The sequence below is a fragment of the Amphibalanus amphitrite genome, unplaced genomic scaffold (genome assembly GCF_019059575.1).
Source record: "Amphibalanus amphitrite isolate SeventyFive unplaced genomic scaffold, NRLGWU_Aamphi_draft 000051F_arrow, whole genome shotgun sequence".
NCBI classification, from domain to species: Eukaryota; Metazoa; Arthropoda; class Thecostraca; order Balanomorpha; family Balanidae; genus Amphibalanus; species Amphibalanus amphitrite.
Window position 1 is genome coordinate 599692 of NW_024881547.1, and position 18377 is coordinate 618068.

General features: G+C 47.7%; 2 protein-coding genes across 3 annotated transcripts; one reads left to right on the forward strand and one right to left on the reverse strand.

Annotated features, from left to right (window-relative positions):
- The first annotated feature begins 150 nt into the window (after positions 1 to 150).
- LOC122377846 (OTU domain-containing protein 3-like) lies at positions 151 to 8784 on the forward strand. Of its 2 annotated transcripts, XM_043358339.1 has the most exons (10): positions 152 to 305; positions 3360 to 3474; positions 3548 to 3599; positions 3843 to 3994; positions 4388 to 4536; positions 4729 to 4820; positions 5299 to 5448; positions 5771 to 5942; positions 6281 to 6375; positions 6700 to 8784. In XM_043358339.1, the coding sequence occupies exons 4-10, from the start codon at positions 3843 to 3845 to the stop codon at positions 6838 to 6840; spliced, it is 951 nt and encodes a 316-aa protein (XP_043214274.1). In that variant the 5' UTR covers positions 152 to 305; positions 3360 to 3474; positions 3548 to 3599; the 3' UTR covers positions 6841 to 8784. The 2 variants fall into 2 exon arrangements, with proteins under 2 accessions (XP_043214273.1, XP_043214274.1); XM_043358338.1 differs by lacking the exons at positions 3360 to 3474; positions 3548 to 3599 and having other exon boundaries at positions 151 to 305.
- Positions 8785 to 8914: 130 nt separating this feature from the next.
- On the reverse strand, positions 8915 to 17671 carry LOC122377845 (WD repeat-containing protein 86-like). The gene is made up of 9 exons (XM_043358337.1): positions 17568 to 17671; positions 15776 to 16041; positions 15244 to 15365; positions 12464 to 12639; positions 11899 to 12144; positions 11333 to 11458; positions 10693 to 10867; positions 10144 to 10315; positions 8915 to 9744 (listed from the first exon to the last, which is right to left on the reverse strand). The coding sequence occupies exons 2-9, from the start codon at positions 15979 to 15981 to the stop codon at positions 9615 to 9617; spliced, it is 1353 nt and encodes a 450-aa protein (XP_043214272.1). The 5' UTR covers positions 15982 to 16041; positions 17568 to 17671; the 3' UTR covers positions 8915 to 9614.
- Between the last annotated feature and the right edge of the window lie 706 nt (positions 17672 to 18377).

Consider the following 18377-nt stretch of genomic DNA (forward strand, 5'->3'; position numbering starts at 1 on the left):
CGAACTGCCATTCCCTCAAAAGGAGCCAGGCACCGCGTACGATTACTTACGATCGCGATTTTGCGATTTTTCAACTGTTCGGTGGGGGCATTGCGGTGGGGTCCATCTGAAAATAGATTTTTGTGACGTCATTAAAAATATTTCGGGCATGTGACCTACATTCAGGGCTGGCAAAATCGTTCCTTGATTCGACCTTGGACTCTATCGGCCTCTGTTTACTATATGCTGGCGGGATTTCGCTGGAAAAATCGGGCGGTTGTCTTCAATTTTTGCTTCACATCGACTTTCATCATTGAAACAAAAAGGTGAGTATTTTGTTTATTGTTTTGTCCAGTCGATTAGGGTGTTAAATCAATGTGAGTGAAGAAATTCGCCGTTTTTCATGGTGCGCCATTGTCGCAGGTGCGCCACTTCCATTGTTGCTAATTTACGTTCTTTTGCTTTTATAGCCTCAGAAATCGCTTAAAATTGCCTTAACTGTAAAGTTGTTTAAAGTTTAGGGTAAATGTCAAGTTTAAGTCCTAAGAAGATTTCATTGATAAATTTTTCATATTTTTACATTATTTGACATCCTGAATCCAAAAATGATACTCATATGTCTCGCAAATAAAAGAAAAAAACATAATCAAACCTGACCTAACCTTACCTACATACCTATAACCTACCAACCTACAACCTACAAACCTAACCTAACCTAACCTAACCTACAAACCTACCTACCTACAACCTAAAACCTACAAACCTACAACCTAACCTAACCTCAGTAGGCGAAACTATGGTCAAGCGTACCCATTTTCGGGAACGCATTTTCGTTCCCATGTTTGGGAACGATAAACCCAAATATGGGAACGCCATGTAGGCATTATTTAAAACAAGAAAAAGAACCGTTAAATGACGTCCAAAAAATATAAAACGATCGTGAACCGCCTGATATTTGTCTCAATATTGTTGGGAAAGAGTTTGATATTGTAAGGCCCATCGTAGTTTCAAATCGTTCCCCTATTTCTAAAGCAGTCCATCATCCGGGCCGCGAGCCCAAATTTGGGAACGCTCTCGTACACTGGCGCTGCAAGCGTTCCTTATTATGGGAACGGCGTACCCAAAATTGGGAACGATTTCACCGACGCCTTTCAGGGGCTCTTTTCATTAACAAGCATCACGTCCAACGCCGCAAATTATTGTAAACGCAACAATCATCAGATGACCTTTCCGGCAAGACCGTTGCATGTTTCGCCCGGTCTTCTGCGCTTTTATTCCCGTCGATCTCGCAGCGGGCACGCCCCCCTCTGCAGGATTATGCAATTCACAACGCTCAGCGATGTTCAACAAGGTCTTCCATACCTATATCCACCGTCCGCGCCGAGGGTGGAGACATGTCAAGCACCTGTCTGTTTATCACCGATAGTTGACGAGCACAAGGAAGTATCCAAAAATGGGAACGCTGAATATGTTACACCCTCAAAACACCTAGTCCCAATGACAATCTAGTTTTTTCCTTTCTTAATGAGTGTAAGTGGCAAAAGGCCTGGTAGGATGGGCACGAGGAATGATCGAAATCAGCATAAAAATTATAAATAAGCCACACAGAGCGACCTATATAAGAGAAATTCCCCCAAAACGATCACGCTTAGAAACACGGAAGACAAAAACCACGCTCATGACGCTCCTTATAAAACAACTCTAAACAGCTAGCATCCAAATAAAATATGTCTATCTGGCATGATATAATACAGCTGAATAATTTTAAACCACTGAAACTGAGTTTACAACAGTAGTTCGGTAAAATCACTGACGTTCCATGCGGTCGTGCGCCCCGACACCAAATGTCACCAATATTACCCCCGGACTGTCCGCGTGTTCGCTTGCATATGTCAGCATCTGGTGTCGCCAGTATGAAACTTCATAACCAGGCGAAAATTTTTATACTTGACCTCAAAATGTAAAAAACGCTTCATTTTCCTTAAAATTGCAAGTTAAATGTAGTATAACCCATGTTTTCACCATTCCGTCATTTCAAAAAATCATTAAAAATATCATTCGACGGTCAATTTCCTTGTGCAACGGTCAGATTAAAGATAATTTTATAGAGACTTAGTAGATACTTAAATTAGCGTGCACTTTTTTGAGACGTGATGCACTAATGAGTTTTAGTGGGCGAACGGACGAAAAATTACCTTCCGTTCCCATAAATGGGAACGCCCGTTCCCATATTTGGGAACTCCGTTCCCAAAAATGGGAACGTTCCTATATTTGGGTACTCATGACCATAGTTCCGCCTACTGACCTAAAACCTAAAATTTTTGCTGTTTCATATTCGTATCAACAGCGCCACAATTGTAGTTAGGACCTAAACTTGACATATACCAAGTTTAATGCTTGGTTTTGTTGCCTGCAGTGTTTGCATTGTGATGCAAGCAATTTGGTGAAAGTTTCTAGTGATTTGCTCGTATTTCAATTCTTTCCATCTCCGGGTGGCCATTGCAATTACCAAGAGGTGGTCTAAGGGTGCATATTTGGAGATTGCAATGCAAGTTGAGGCACTTTCAAATAATTATAATTCCAAGATTATGATCAGCCAGCAGTTGTGATATGATGCTTTGCAATTGTATGCTGATACCCCCACCGGCCACCGTTGTAGTTTGTACCACTGCCACTCATTACCATGTATGGCATATCTCACAATGGACCACCATGATGTGTGTTTGCAGTCTATAATGGTCAATGCAAGGACACCAAATAAGCAAAACCAACCGATGATCTGTTGAATAGTGGCTGAGCTAACTTTGATTTCATGTAAGACAACTTTTCCCCAGGATCTTTTGGCATTTGTCCAGAAAATTTTGATTATCATTTTGCATATTCCATAATCCATTCTGAATATCTTATGATCTGACCACTGCCTGGTAAAACAGTTCTCAAGTTAAAGTGGTGAAAAGTTTTCAACAATACAAAAATGATATTTGATTGAATAGTCAGAGACCAGAGTCGTAACAACAGGTTACATATCAATATCACATTGTAGTTAACCAACTAAAATCCTGGTTAACTATGGACAACACCTGATCATTTGTTACCTATATTTCCAGCTTTCAATGGCCATCCCATCACATTTGTAGCTCCTATTCTTGGTCCCTTTTTACCATTTTTAAAGTTTTTTGTAGTGCGGCCTCAGTTATGTTATGATCACCGAAGAGTCAATGTTGGCCATATGAACTCATTGATTGCTTAGCAGTTGTATATGTTGCATGCTGACAAATATCTGCTAATGAAATTGGAAATAAAGCTATATTTTTTAGACTTTGTTATTAAAGCTAGGAATGTAAATGCCATTAGAAAACTGACATTTTTTATTGTTGCAGAGTGCAAGGTAACAAGTTTTTGTGATCAAGACTAGCCAGCTCTCTGGATAACCACCACCTGATTGAAGTTCCAGTGGCATTCCCATTCAGCAACAAACCTGGAAATTGTAGCTGCTTGTGTGAACTAATCTAGAACTACAACTCAAAGTCTGCACCATTTGTCTGAATTGAAAGGAAGGTCCTAAGAAGTTCTGAGTCTCTATTTTTGTATATCTCCCAGTACCTTCAGCAGTTTCCATTGTGAGTATAGATAAGTAACAGTTACCTCTGCTGCGCAGGCAATATTATTATTGCTTCAAGTACCCAGAAGCTAATTTTAGGTTTGTCATTTTTCAACCTTTTTGATCCTTACAAAATACTTAACATGTTTTTGTCATGTGGTTTTGCTGTATTCACAGTTCCTTTTTTCCATTAATGTTTTCACTGTAATATTCAGCTATCTGAATTTACGCTACATGTGTGAAACACAAATTTTTTTCACAGATGGCACGCAAGCGTGAGCCGCCGCGGTCTCCCCGTCAGAAGAAGACGCCGTCGGCCAGCGGTCCCAGTGCCGAGCAGGACCACGGCTATGTGAAGATGCGCGCGCAGCTCGTCCAGCTGGGCCTTCAGCTGCGGGAGATACCGGGCGACGGGTGAGGAGCGGACGGATAATGGCTGGTGGGCAGCGGGACATTTGAGCAGAAAGGAAGTCTGGGGTAGCGATGGGATGGGTGTGATCAGTAGCTGGAAGGATGCCATGATTTGGGTGGATGAATCTTTGCTCACCTGAACTAGAAAATAGTCTCAACAATTGTTTTGCGCTTTAAACAGTTACAGCAAAACAATTTTCTTAGCCCTGAGGCCTTAACCTTCGTTTGTCTATCTGTAACAAGTTTAGGATTAGTACATGACATAGAACCTTGCATATAGTCAGGCTAGGGTGTTACTGAGATGACTGATGCATTCAGTATTAACTCCCACAATGCATGATCAAATGACTGCCCTAAGAAATATCTGTCTCACTCACCATCGTATAATGTCTGCAGGAACTGCCTGTTCCGCGCTCTGGCCGATCAGCTGACTGGCTGCGCCGGCGACCACAAGATACACCGCCGCGAGACGGTCGACTTCATCGTGCAGCACCGTGACGAGTTCGAGCCCTTCGTCGAAGACGACGTGCCCTTCGACCGACATGGTATAAAACTTTTTATGTGGGAACTGGGATAATAGTTACATTGCACATTTTCCTCGGTATTGTGGTATTAACTATTAGGCATCATCTGTGCTATTTTCTTTTTGTAAAACGCACCTAATTTTATTCAAGCAGACCAATTAGGGGGTCAGGCTACTCCATCATTGTCCCTCATATTTCACGTCGTCTTTCCAGTGGCGTGTCTGGTGGACGAGGGAACGTACGCAGGAAACGACAGCATCGTGGCCTTCGCTAGGAACCACGGCGTGACCATTGTTATACACCAGGTGAGTATTGACTGTCAGAAGGACAGTTAATAGTCTAGGTCATGTCATAGTGTAATAAATAAGTCATAGTTATTTATTACACTATGGTCATGTGACGATCTTTAGTGTGGAGATGAGGCGAGATTCATGGTTATCGATCGGGTTTTTACTAAAGCGTGCCATTACCAGCTGATTCCAGTTGGATGCATCAATCTTTGACATGATTCTGACTGAGTGGCTCAGTTGGGTCTTGGGTGTCAATACGTCTCTAGTCACAAAAGTTAAGCCACAAAGAAGCTAAAAACAAAAAGCCACAAAGAATTACGAAAATAAGATGAAAATAGAATCGTGATTTTGCCCACTTTACAAGTTTCGCCCTTCTTTAGTCTGTGGCCCTGTGATGGTCATCATATATGTTCCTCCGGTCAAACTTCGCTGATATGTGCTTGACCTCTGGGCTTTGACGCCGTCCGCTGACCCTTTCCCCCCTCCCCGGCAGCTGGAGGCCCCACTCTGGCAGATCCCTGGCGACCCGGACAACCTGGCCGAGGCGCCCCAGCTGCACATTGCCTACCACGACGGAGAGCACTACAACAGCGTGCGGCGCATGGGGGACCTCGGACAGGGACCGGCCAACGTCTACATCAACGTGAGGAAACATGGGGCTGGGGAGAGGTGTATGGAGTGGATGCAAAGGAAGGGATGGACTTAAGTCACAATTAACGTTTGCCCATTTTTTTGTTCTAAGAGTTATTGAGTTCAATGCTTTTGTAGTGTTATTATCAGGAAGGTGTTTGACGATTTTACCTTGACAGTTGGCATTTTAGGGGAATACCCTTGAATGACATCTCATTTAGCTGTCTTCCCCAGTATACGTAACTGGTATATATTCGAGTAGCTAAGTATAGCCACTTTCTTCGACCAGCTTGGTCTATATCTGAACCCCGTATTCCCTGCCCGTTTCTGTACAGCTGGAGGCGCCCACCAAGCCGCCGACCACCTCTGCCGAGGAGCGAGAGGTGATGGCCCGCTCCCGGTGTGCTGATCTGGCCGAGGTGCGCCGCGCGCTCAACGACTGCGCCGGAGACGTGGATGCCGCCGCCGAGTTCCTGCGCGCGCTCAACTGGGGACAGGAGGTCGATGGTGAGGACGGGGAAGGAAAGGGTTTTAGGGACAGGCGAGGGTACGTGTTTGTAGGGATTGGTGGCCAGTCGTACTTGAATTGGGCTGCGTTGGTTATGTCAATGTAACAGATTCGTGGACTACGTCTTCAGATCACCGATGACAAATTTGAGCCGATCTGTTTTCCGTTGTGCTTTTGCTGTGTGTCGTAAGTCTACTTTCCTGTTTTTTTTTTTATCGCTTACTCTAACTAGCTCCAGTATCAATCAGTTAAGGCTGTGAATGATGTATCTTGGTAAATTGACTCCTGACTTCATCCCACCATCGTGCTAACACAGTCTCCCTCCTCTGCGCCACAGACGCCCCGGCGGCGCCGTCCTCGCCGCATCAGCTGACCAAGGCGGCTGCCGTCGCCACCGCCGCCAAACTGCGCAACGACAAAAACGCCGGACAGGTATGAAGGGAACGGGACGTGTAGTACCAATGTTTCTAGCTCTCAATTACAATGCGAGCGAATGTGCGAATGCGTGGGAAAAACTAATGGACCCGCTGCGCTGAAACTTGGTTGGCTTAGAAATGGAAGCTTCAGAAAATCAAGAATTACATTGACAACATCTCTGCCCCATTGCGTTTCCTGCAATTACTGTTTTGCTATCATTTTCTGCTTCCTATGAACCCCAGTACCATGTTCATTGTTCCCCACCGGCATTCGGTCTCCCTACGGCATGAGGTGGCGCTGGCCCCTGGCTTCCACTGAGTTCAACCCTCCTACCACCAGGTGGCGGGTCGTCTGGATCGCCGACAGCGGCGGTCGGAGGAGCGAGACCGTCGCCGACGGCGGAAAGCCAGCGCCGAGTCGGGTGAGCTGGGTTCCTCTCCGCCGGCCGCCGTCGGCCACCTGGCAGCCCTCACCATCTAACGACACGGAGAACGCCTCAGGTCAGCCGCGCAGGGCAGTCGCGCTGACGCCCAGCGGTGTGGTCGGGGTGAAAGGCGGGGGAGGACGGACACTGGCGGGGATTAGTTGATGACTGATGAACACCTGACAGCGAAGGGGTTTGGTGGCCGAGTTGATCCTTATCGAGCCCAGAAGACGCTCATCTGGTGAAAATCTGTGTAGTTCGCGCAGGTTCTGGTTTCCTGTTTTGTAGATATATCTTGGCTAACATCGATTAGGGTACAAAGAAGACAGCCAGTAGTGGGTTTGGAGATTACACTTGACCCATTGCTGCTTTGAGGGTTTGGGCGAGGATCATTCGGTTCCCAACCTCTGTCTATCCTCGACTCGTGGCTTGGGTTTGTCTTAATGGCCAAGATTGATAACCGTCACACCCCGACACTATCTCCCCGGCTCGTCGTGTTCCTGTCTTGCCGTCTCCCAGACTTTGCGTCGTCTGGCGTTTGGCAAAGGATGCCTCGCGCGGCTGGCCTGCCTACCGTCTACCTGCCGGTCGGCTACCGTTCACGTGCTCTAAGACCGCCAATGTTAGACCTGCTGCGGGCAGATTCTAGCTGATGGGTTGAGCGTACGTTGGTTTCTCTCCTGGCGTGTAGGCAAACAAGTGCGTGCGAGTATTCATCGTGCGGCCTCCGTAGTGACTGCTGCTGTCTCGCGTATACGGAAAATGGACGTTCGCTCCGTAAACCTGTCAGTCCGTCGTTCTTGTCTGGACGGTGTGAGTGTAGGAGTGTCACTCGGCGGAGTTGTTGGGCGGCGGGCTGCGTCCTGATGCAAGTGTGCTCGCTGGCGTGTTTTGCGTGGTCGGATAGTTACGGCGCAGTGTGGCCTGACCGGCGTGCTGTGGTGTAGTGAGAGGACCGGCCTCTTCTCCCGGATCCACTAACCCGCGATCCTAATGTTTCCGTCGACCGACGCGGCGCCTGTCCCTCCCCGTCCACAGGCGAGCGGCTGCGTGGCGCTGGCGGCTCGGTCGGGTGTCCCAGCCATCTCTCGGGGGATCTGTCGGTTCCTCCTACACGGCTCTGTCCTGGTTGGTCCCATTACTGCGTGTTTTCGTATGTGTCGGCGCGGCGCGGTGGTTCTGAACGAGTTGTGGTCTCTTGATGAGCGCGAGAGCACGGTAGCAGGTGTCCTGTGTGGTATTCTTCTAACGATTGGCACGGCTGTTTCCCTGAGGCGGCTCGCCGACTGAAGTGTGATTGATTTGGTGCTGATTGATTATAGTAACGTTTATTTAACCGATCCAACAGCCGTGTGATTTGTTTGCGTTTACTGAGTGCAAGTGGGAGCACACTTATGAAAATTTATTACGTTTGAGTCTGTGTTAATATCCTTGGTTATTTCTCTGGGTGGGAAGACGGATCGGAGTATGTCTATTCGATAAGACATATTAAAAACTGTAAGATCGCCTGCTGTGGTTACTGAGAGAGAATGTTTCGGGAGCTAGTAGCGGCTGTGTGACCTACATTGAGTGAGAACTGATCAGTCAAGAAAGGGGAGAGGGATGGGAAAGGTTGCCGAGGTGGTTGGCTGTGCGGACGGTCGTTTGGAACTGGTGCAGTGCTGGGAGGGGGATCGAATAACTAGCGGAAACTATAGATGTTTATCTGGCTGGGTCGGGGCGGTTCAGCTGCGGAGAACTCGTTCTTATGTCAGAAGGTTGTGCGTGCGGCGAGACTCTGTATGGTCGCGACTCATGAGTCGATGGCTCTACTCTGTGCGCCGCGACTCACTGTGACTCTCCGGTGGGCGGGAGGGCAGGGCAGGGCGTGACTCTTCAGGGCTGAGCTGTGCCTGGCCGGGCACATGTGACAGGAAAGCTCGCTGTGCTTAAATACTATATATAGTTCACTGGTAACAGGCTTGATTGGTTGTGCTTAGAAAATATATTTTGCAACACCATCGTGTTTGTAACTAATTGGGTACCGATTAGCACAGTACATAGCTCGTCTATATCACCTTCAAATGTGTCCTTAGAACAAAGGTGCAGCAAACAGAAAACAGGAATATAGATACCGGACATACACCAATAGCCAATTGATCTTTTATTAACCCGGCAAATGCATGTTATAACTGCTGCAACTGAATTTCCATGTAACTTAAGTCAGCAGCGATGACTTCTGAGGCTGTCAGACAGAAGTGCTTAGCGGATGAAGCATTCCCAGAGCTGCGTAACTTGTTGTACGGGTCGTCATGTGCTGTGCAAAGCTCTGTTTGGGGCGGTGCGACTAGCTTTCAAGTGATGACACGACCACCTCAACACGTCAACATGTCTACCGTATTGGCAGGATATCACCGCCACTCGTACGACAAAAACCGTTTCTTCTTCAAAGGCCCATATGTCTGATGATAAAACGCAGAATTGGGCCTCGGGGCTAAAAGCTTGTTGACTTGATGCCAAAGTGAATGCATGCAGCTTCGTGTTTTCCGGATGAAGACTGTCAGTCTATTTATTTTTGTTGCAAATATTTTGCATCCTTTCCCCGGACTTCCTATGTTTAGCGGAAAATTTCCAACTTTACTTTAGTCGACGTCCGGTCCATTGATATAACAGTCTTATCCTGCTCCTCTGTTACATATGAATATGATACTTGATAGATTTTCCTCTGACTAAGTTTGACTCCTCTGTTCAGTCAGATATCATACAACTTCCTCTGTTCAGTTTCTTCCTCGGCTGTACTTGTTGATGGAGCTCAGGACGTTCCATCCCGGGAAGGCGATGACTACAGCGCCTATTCGGCAGCAGCGTCGGCAGCTTTCTTTTCGTCCTGGCCTTCGGCAGGGGCGCCGGCACCGGAGTCGTCCACCGTTTTGGCCGTGTCTCCCATTGTCTCGGCCTCGATCTGGCTCCTGTCCTCCGGTCTGTGGGAAAGGGGAAACATGTGAACAAGCGAATACTGCAAGTCATCGAAAAATCGTCGCCGGACATTTTCCCTGTTGTAAGCTTGTTGAATTATCCGTTTCCGCAATCCCCTTTGTGAGAATCGGGATATTCTCTCAGGTTCATATCCCTTAGGCATTATTTCTCGTCTTATGCTGCATGAAATTACTGATGCCGTTGTGGTGACCACCACATCCTTTCGTCATCACCTTTCCCTCAGCTCTTGTCAAACATTCTGCGCTGCACGCTCTGCATATGTATGCCCACCCTCTGCTGTTCCGTATTTCCGTCGTTTTCCTTTTTCTCACTCCCCTCCCATCCCAACTCCCAATCCTTTCCCGTTATGTCCCATCCCTTCCCACTCCTTCCCCATCACTAACGCCACGTCGGCGTCCCAGACGCGAAGGATGCCGTCGTCGCTGCCGGTGTAGAGTCGCTTCCTGGCCACCTGCATACACGTGATGGCCGCCTCGTGACCCGAGTAGCAGCGCAGCAGGCGACCGGTGTTGGCGTCAAACGCGCGTGCCACCGAGTCCGTGCAGCCGGTGAACACTGCGTTAGAATGGCGGGAGGGAGGGAAGAGTCAGAGGGAGAATGGAAGGCAGCTAAGCTAGCATTGCTGCTACGGTGATTGCCGGTAGTAGACGTTGTTCTTTCCAACGGCGGTTTGCGTTTTTAGAGCTTCCTAACAGGGGCTGCCAGGTGCTGAGGACTGCTAGCTCATCGGCTTTGTGATAGGTGACTGCTTAATTCCTTAGTCATCAAAAGTGTAACGGGAGCGGGCTGGACTGCAATATTTTCCCGCTTACTACTCACGCTCTCTCTCGCTCTCTAGTTAGTAGGATGGTAATCCAATACTTAGCCACACTGATGCGAGATCAGGGATGTGCTACATACAATAGCCGGTCTGTACGCCGTGTGTTACTTACGGATTCCCTCGCTGAAGCGTAGCGTGTTGACGGTGTCCCTGTGGGAGCCGTAGGTTCTGGTCAGGTCGCCGAACTCTGTGACGAAGCGACGCGCCTTGGTGTCTGCAGAGCCGGTGTACAGCATCTGGTTCACCAGCAACATGGCCGAGACCGATTCACCGTGACCGGAGATCACCTGTGAACGGGAGGGGTATGAGAGGGATGGAAGGCAATCGGTACCTGTTTGCATTGGAAATCAGCGGATGTGTTTTGGTGTTATGCTGTCTTGTGCTTATGTATGCAGTTATGCAGTTGTGCATGAATATTCACCTCCTGTGCTACTGCAATTTGCTGTGTGCAGTGTGTTGGTGTTCCAAGACGGTATACACGTTTTACTGGGCATTGTCTTCCAGTGAACGTGTGCGGCTATAAAAGCGCCGAACTATGTATAAAGTACCCCCTCTACGTTCCTCGGTATACCCATAAATCACACAGGTGTGTCAGCTACAGCATCGAACCTATATTGTACACCACTCTACCGTGCCCAATAAACCCACCAGTGTGCAGACGCCCTTGTGGATCTCCCACCGGCGCACAGTTGCTTCAGCTTTAGTGGCGTTCTACCGAACCCACTACACAGCACTCTACCGTGCCCACTCACCAGTGTGCAGACGCCCTTGTGGATGTCCCAGCGGCGCACTGTGGTGTCGTCTCCGGCGGTGTAGAGCAGCTTCCCCGTGCTGTCGATCGCCATCAGCATCACAGCTCCGCGGTGACCCTTGAACACCTGTCCGACGGGAAACGAGCACATTGTTATTGTTCTACTGGCTGTACTATCAAACTGATACGGTTGTGAACTGACTGACCGATTCGGGGCATCTCCATGCTGCGTGTAACGCAGGGAGTGCTAACGCAGTGAGTGCGCTTTTTGCTCAAACACGTCATCAGTCCAAAAGTGTTGCTGGTCGGATAGCCGTCTTCCAAGAAATACAGCTGTAAACTCTGGCTGATCGTGGGCCGAAGAGCAAAGCTGAGCGAATAGGAGCATCAGGAAACCCGACTCTAACAATGACCATCTGTGTGTCTTCTCCTTACTGCCTTAGCTGCCGCGCCCCGCACCTTACGTCCCCTCGTACCTTGAGCCGCCGACCGGTAAACAGTACGCCCCTCCTACTCTGCTCTTATCCGCTGCTATTCGATGACCTGTGACTCCCCTCTTAGTCTTACCTTGAGCTGCTGTCCAGTAGCCAGTGCCCAGGAGCGAGCGGTGCCGTCGGCCGAGCCCGTGATGAGGATGTCCCTCGGGTGGACACCGTCCTCATCCTCTTCCTCAACGACCTTCTGTTCGCCCTCTTCGTCGTCTTTCTCTCCCTCGCCGTGTCCGTTCTCCTTGGCGTGGCCGTTGGGCTGGGAGGGCTCCTCGTCAACGTCTCCCGGCACGAAGCAGAGGGCGTACACGGTACCCGTGTGACCCTGAGGTCAAGGTCATAGTGAGGGTCGCAGAGTGTCCGTGAGAGGATGAGGTCAAGTTTTAAGGTCATTTAGGGTGTGTCCCTGTTTTTAATTACGGAGATGCTTTTATAACTTTGCTTATATATTATTCCAATTTGATCGCGAGAGTTCTTGAAAGACATGCTAGAATATGTATGATGGCTGACGTTTACCTCGAATATTTTGAAACGTTTTAACGAATTCTAGCCTTCTGAAAGTCAAATACTCTTTTTTAACGTTAGCGAGATAAAGCGGTACCTATGTAATCTTCACGCCCTGCGAACGGTCGCACGTTCCTCACCCTGAATGTTCGGATCCACATATCGTCCCGGGGGTCGTCGTCGGTCCTGTCTCGCTCCCGGGGCTCCTTGCCGGCCTCGGGGAGGTGCATGCGCCACAGCATACACGTCTTGTCGGTGGACGACGAGAGGATGAACTCGGGGGTGCAGATCAGCCGCTGGATCCGCTGCGAGTGACCTGGCGAAGGGTGGGGGCACGGGATGTGTGAGTTCTTTGGCTCCTGCCCTGACAAGTGTGACTTGTGAGCCTGGGGTAAGTGGTTTGTTGCTGTTTTTGTGATGACGTGACCTATTTTCTATTTGTAATAATGTTCGCAGCCGATTGACGAACGACTGTTTATTCGTGACACCAGACTGACATTTCCCGAACGACCGCTTATTCGTAACATCAGACTGATATTTCCCTGTGTTACTGATGCTAACTAACTACATGCGTCAAAGGCGAGTGATTGTCGTTTAGTTGTGGCAGCAGGGTACGCCGTTATTGACCTATATCGCTGACAATATATCACAGGCGGGCTGTATGTTTGTGTGTGCTGGATGATTTGTGACTGCAGGACGTCATTTTTATGTGTCGTTGGTTGTACGTACATGCTGGTAATGCTGAATATACTGATACTTTCGGGCTGGTAATACTGGTTGGTACGGCGCAGAGGTTAGGTATTGTTGGGTATTTGTGTGCACTGTAGGGTATGCGGCACTACAAGACGTCTTTTTTGTGCCAAATGGGGCATTCCACGTCAAATCGAACAAAAATCGGCTGTTTTGCACCTTACCATCAGCGATTTCATTATAAATTTGTGAGCGAGTTCCTGTGTCTCCCCGGACATTACATTGATGTTTTTTGCACATTCTGACCACAGGTCTTCTAAATATAGGGCATCAAATTTTTACAAAATGTTGCATCTTTATATTTTTGAACGACCATAACTTTGGTTGTACTTGTTTGATTTGAATGAAATAAACCTTACTGTTTAGGTAATTTCTTAAGCATTTGTTTAGAATTGCATCGACTTAAATATATGACTTTGAAATTTGCTTAACTCTGTTCTTAAGCACAAAAATTGAAATAGCAAAAAACACGCCACCTTCGATTTGGCTCATTTTCATATATTTTATTGCCTACCATATTCTTAACAACCTGTGAAAAAATTAGAGTGGGCCATTCATAAGTTTTGAAGAAAATGGCACATATGCAAACGTATGTTAGCACGCTCAGTGGAGGGGGAAGAGTGAATTTCGCCCCACCCCTCCTGTTTTTCGCCAATATCTCATAATATTGATGCGAAATTACTTATGGCTACCTGTCCAGAATTGAATTGCACATCTCATCGTGCAAGCAATAAGAAAATCGATTCACAACTGTTCTAGTAATAGCGGTGTAAAGTGAACATCCTGTCGCCGCGGCGACGCGGCGACTCGGCAGCCTGCGCCGACCGCTACGCGCCGCCTGAATTGTAGACTGTGCCGGGACGGAACGGAACGGTTCCGTCTTTACATCGCGCTCCTTACCGCTGATTACGTTCGATTCGCGTCAAATTTTGTGAGAAGACTAAGAAATGTACAGGCAATCTTATGGTGAAAGAATTCTGAAAATATCTTGGTAAACAATTGAAATATGAACGTGTAAACACAAAATTGTGACTGCTGCGTTTCCCGCGTCGGCCGATCCCGCCTCAGCCGGCGACATGTTACTCTTAGCAGGACTCTAACTGCCATATTTGTTATCGGATTAACTAGAAATTCCCTATACATACTCAAAAATGTATGTTCTTTCGTAAAGTGAAGATCAAAAGACGTGAAGATATCGTTGCGTGATAATGTTTTCGTTGAATTTATTTCATGATGCATTTCCACACGGCTCAAAATTCACCGCAAAATACCGTTTGCCTGAGACACTTTTACAATGGAACGTGAATGCTTGACTACGATGACTATGCATTTCCATTCTCGCAGAGTTTGGGATATCACTAATCAGCAATCATTCATTTCAGAAAGTGTACACAAGCAAGCATGTCTTGACTCTGTCTTTCAAGGTCACGCGCGGTTGCGTGATGTTGATGCATGAAAACGGCGTTTGCCGCGAAAGTTATGAATGGCCCACTCCAATTTTTTCACAGATGGTTAGGAACATTGTGACGGACATAATATGTAAAAATTACTCAAATCGAAGGTGGCGTGTTTTTTCCTATTTAAATTTTTCTGTTTTAATTCAAGGTCAAATGCATTTCAAGGTCACTTCAATTTAATTTTATAATTAAAAATCAAAGCCTTATCAATTGCCTACAAGACCCTGTTAATATCATTTTGATACCAGAAAAGGAACCAGAGTTATAAGCATTTAAAAAAATAATGTGTGGCATTTTTGGCTATATTCGATGACCTATATCTCGGCGATACGTTATCAACTTCCGAAAATATTATACGTAACTCAGTTTTGAACCATGCCCAGTCTGCCTACAAATTTTCAGAAAAATCGAAGGGGATGACGGATTTCGGTGTTTGATTTGACGTGGAATGCCCCAAATGCTTTCTTCAGGACCGAGGGATTTGTTGAGTTTTCCGCACGAGACCGAAGGTCGAGGGCGGAAAATTCAACAAAGCCCGAGGTCCTAATAGCCCAATACATAATCCTACAGGTACTTGGTAAATTTTACACGCAAATTGTCACATTTGAGTCTTGGATTGGGTATATGATGCAAAATAATCCAAGCATTGGTGCAAGAGGATTTTGGTGCAAGAGGCCTCTGGCTCTATCTAATCCCGTCTCCCTGTCACCGACCTTCGTAGACGTACTCGCAGCTGACGTCCACCATGGACCACTTGCGGATGGTCTTGTCGGCACTGCCGGTGATGACGTGGGTGCCGACCACCGCCAGCTGCGTGATGTAGTCCGTGTGGCCCCTGCAGACGGCCAGACGAGACGGTTTTAATGACATGTTTTTGAAGAGGACGGAGGGCGGGCAAGTGGGGGGGGGGATGGACACTCAGAGGACATGTGCTTGCTAGTGGTGGTGTAAATTAGCGCACGGCATGCTTTCGAAGTTGTCTGCTCAAGCTGATCGTGCCGATGCTGTGCGTAGTCGAATCGCTTTCTTACGGTTGAATATTGTTCATCTTCATCAAAATTTGTCGTAGCATGTTCCGATCGGATTATATGAGCCAGACTATTAAAAAGTCGTGATTTGAGAAAATGTTCAGGGAAGTCTCAAGTCTGATAATTCAACTAATATCAATTCAATCCAAACTGACAACATAGTTACAACCCGGACATGAATCTGCCCAGCCCTCTGCCGCCACTCGCTCTATCTTACTTGAGCCTGCCGAGGCACTTGGGCTCCTCTTTGACGATGTCCCAGATCCTGACGACCTTATCCTCCCCTCCGGTGAAGAGCATGGAGGCGTCTCCGCTGAGCTGCATCACATTGATGCTGCAGTGCTGCCCGACCTTTGGCTGGTGGTCAGAAATGGCGTCCACCTCCCATGTCTGGTTACGGTCCCGGCTGGCGCCCTGACCCATCCTGGCGAGTCGGGGTGGCACCTGGGGATGTTTCTGGTTGGGGGGTCTGCTCCAGACGGCCTGAAAGCATGAATAAATACAGTTGAAATGTTGCTTATGCTGTCAGCCTACAATTTTTTGGTTGCCTTATAAACCATTTAGTTAATTATTTAATCTTAGTTTTGTATATGTTTGATTTAGCTCGTTTGTATTTAGTGGCTATTTACGTGAAATGATTATGTCCATTGTCCTTGAAACAAGAGCTGCGTTGTGCATTTTGCGCAGTTGCGCTCGGACCCGGTTTGGAGACCGGCCCGCTGTGTTGCCGGCGGCCCTCGGTAACCATGACCCGACGTTCAATCGATGTGAGAGGTCACGGGTATCGCCGCCGGCGTCTGTGATTGCTTAATGCTTGCCCAATGGACCTCGGACGTCATCGGGTAGAAAACGGCCACGGGGGCCGGCCATACCAGCTCATGTTTGTTTTTGGTTGTTATAGTCCCGTTAGCTAATTATTATTGCGTCATTTTGTCAAGTCTAACTAATTGAATACTTCATATAAGGACTAGCCCTGGACTGTTTAAATAATGAGACATGAGTGCTCCTAAAGCGGTCCTTCTCGAAGAAATGCTTAGAAAAGGCTTAGTTTTGCTCGCCTCGTCTACCAAGAGCAATTCTTTATTCGAAAGCTGTCGGGACTTCCGGCCGATTTCTGCGAGGTTCACTCGATCAACATCTCGAGTCTCGACCTTCCTGTTCGTGCGCGCCATCTGAATACCCGCACCTAGCATAGTCCGATTCTGATCCACCGGCTGCGGCACTGTGATAATGCCGCCTATGACTGTGTGAATTGGTATGTGTCGTGCCTTCCAGTCTGATACCGTTTCACATTTGCTCCGACGCTACGTCCGCGTTATCAGATAATTTCCCAAGAGCCTAAGAACCATGAACGTCTGAGCTCATAGGCTAATTATCGATAAAAATTCCTCTGTTTTGTGATAGTGTGAAGTGAACTGTGAACAAATGTTTAAGAAGAAGAAAAAACAAGAAGGGCTATTGTAATTTGTAACGCCTCTTTTCTTTAGTTTAGTCATTAGGTCTCGATGGGAGAAATGGGATCGGAACCATTTTTGCCTTCTGTAGGACATACAGATCCTTTTTCCGTTTTTATTAGCGAGATAGCAAGAACGATGCATTTAGGTTAGTGAGGCCTCTGTCAAATTTACACCGAACTATTGCGAGCTGAAATTGCACCTCAAGGATCGATTCTTATCTATTTCACCGTCTCTTGCACCTGTTTCTGGCCAATAAGGCGCCCTCCTCATTAGCAATTCCAGCCCTGTTGACATTATGCGGCCAATCAGTTTCCAAACCACCTGTGGTCTGAAGACGATCACTGGAAGTCATCAGCGACCTCAAGTGACCAGCTGCCGCCGCCCACACCTTTCTGACCATCAGCCAGTCATGCACAATAGATGAGCTCCAGCGGTTAATCAGTGACACAACCCCCTGACACTGACCTGACTTGAAGACGGTGATGTCAGACGTAGGTGTATCAACTGTCGTCTGCTTCTGTGACGGACCGGGACGTGGTGTCGTCTTCTTACCTTATTTCCTGTCTCCGAACTTTCTCGATATCCCTTGTCTCTCTGCAGCTCTGCAGTTTCGGCCGCACCGTCACACCGCGCAGCTCCGTGACGGTCCGTGGGTCGGCTGTGTTGGTGTCGCTGCCCCGGCACCTGTGTTGTGCCCCTGTTACCTGGCACCGTCGAACGTCCATCGACTCGCACCGCCTGACGAGGGTCGCCTCGACCGTCCCCCGATCGGGCGCTTTGGTGGGCCCCCCAAGTTGGGTAACTGTCGTAGCTAGCGACCTTGCTGGGAGCGTTCAAATATCATGCATGGATATCGAACATCTGATATTGGGCGCGTGTTATTTGGTGTGCACTGTGCAATGAGCCAATGTGTATAATTGGATTGACTGTCTCACCTTGTGTAATATGCACTAGCTTAGCACAATATAGGGTAAGGGCGGGTAAGAGTACGCGGGCGATAAGAGTACGCATCAGCTGTTTCGGTTGCTTAGCAACGCGGGTTTGTCGAGTTCATGAAGTGACATGAAGCCGCCAGTGCGTGCATGGCACCAACGGAACGTGGGCGTTGAGCGGCGACGCTGTTGAGTTTAAGGCGATGAATATTATTTTCGAGCGTTATGATATTATTATGATATGGTACAATAATTTTGATACTTGGCAGTTGAGACAAGGTACATTTCCGTGATTGTTGTGGGAAACTTGTGAGGTTATCTGGGGAAATACTGTACAGTGCAATATTCTGTTTGCGAAGCTTTGCACAACGTTTCGGGGTTGTTTTGTGCGCGAATTGCATGTACGGTAAGAGGACGCACTGTTCAGGAG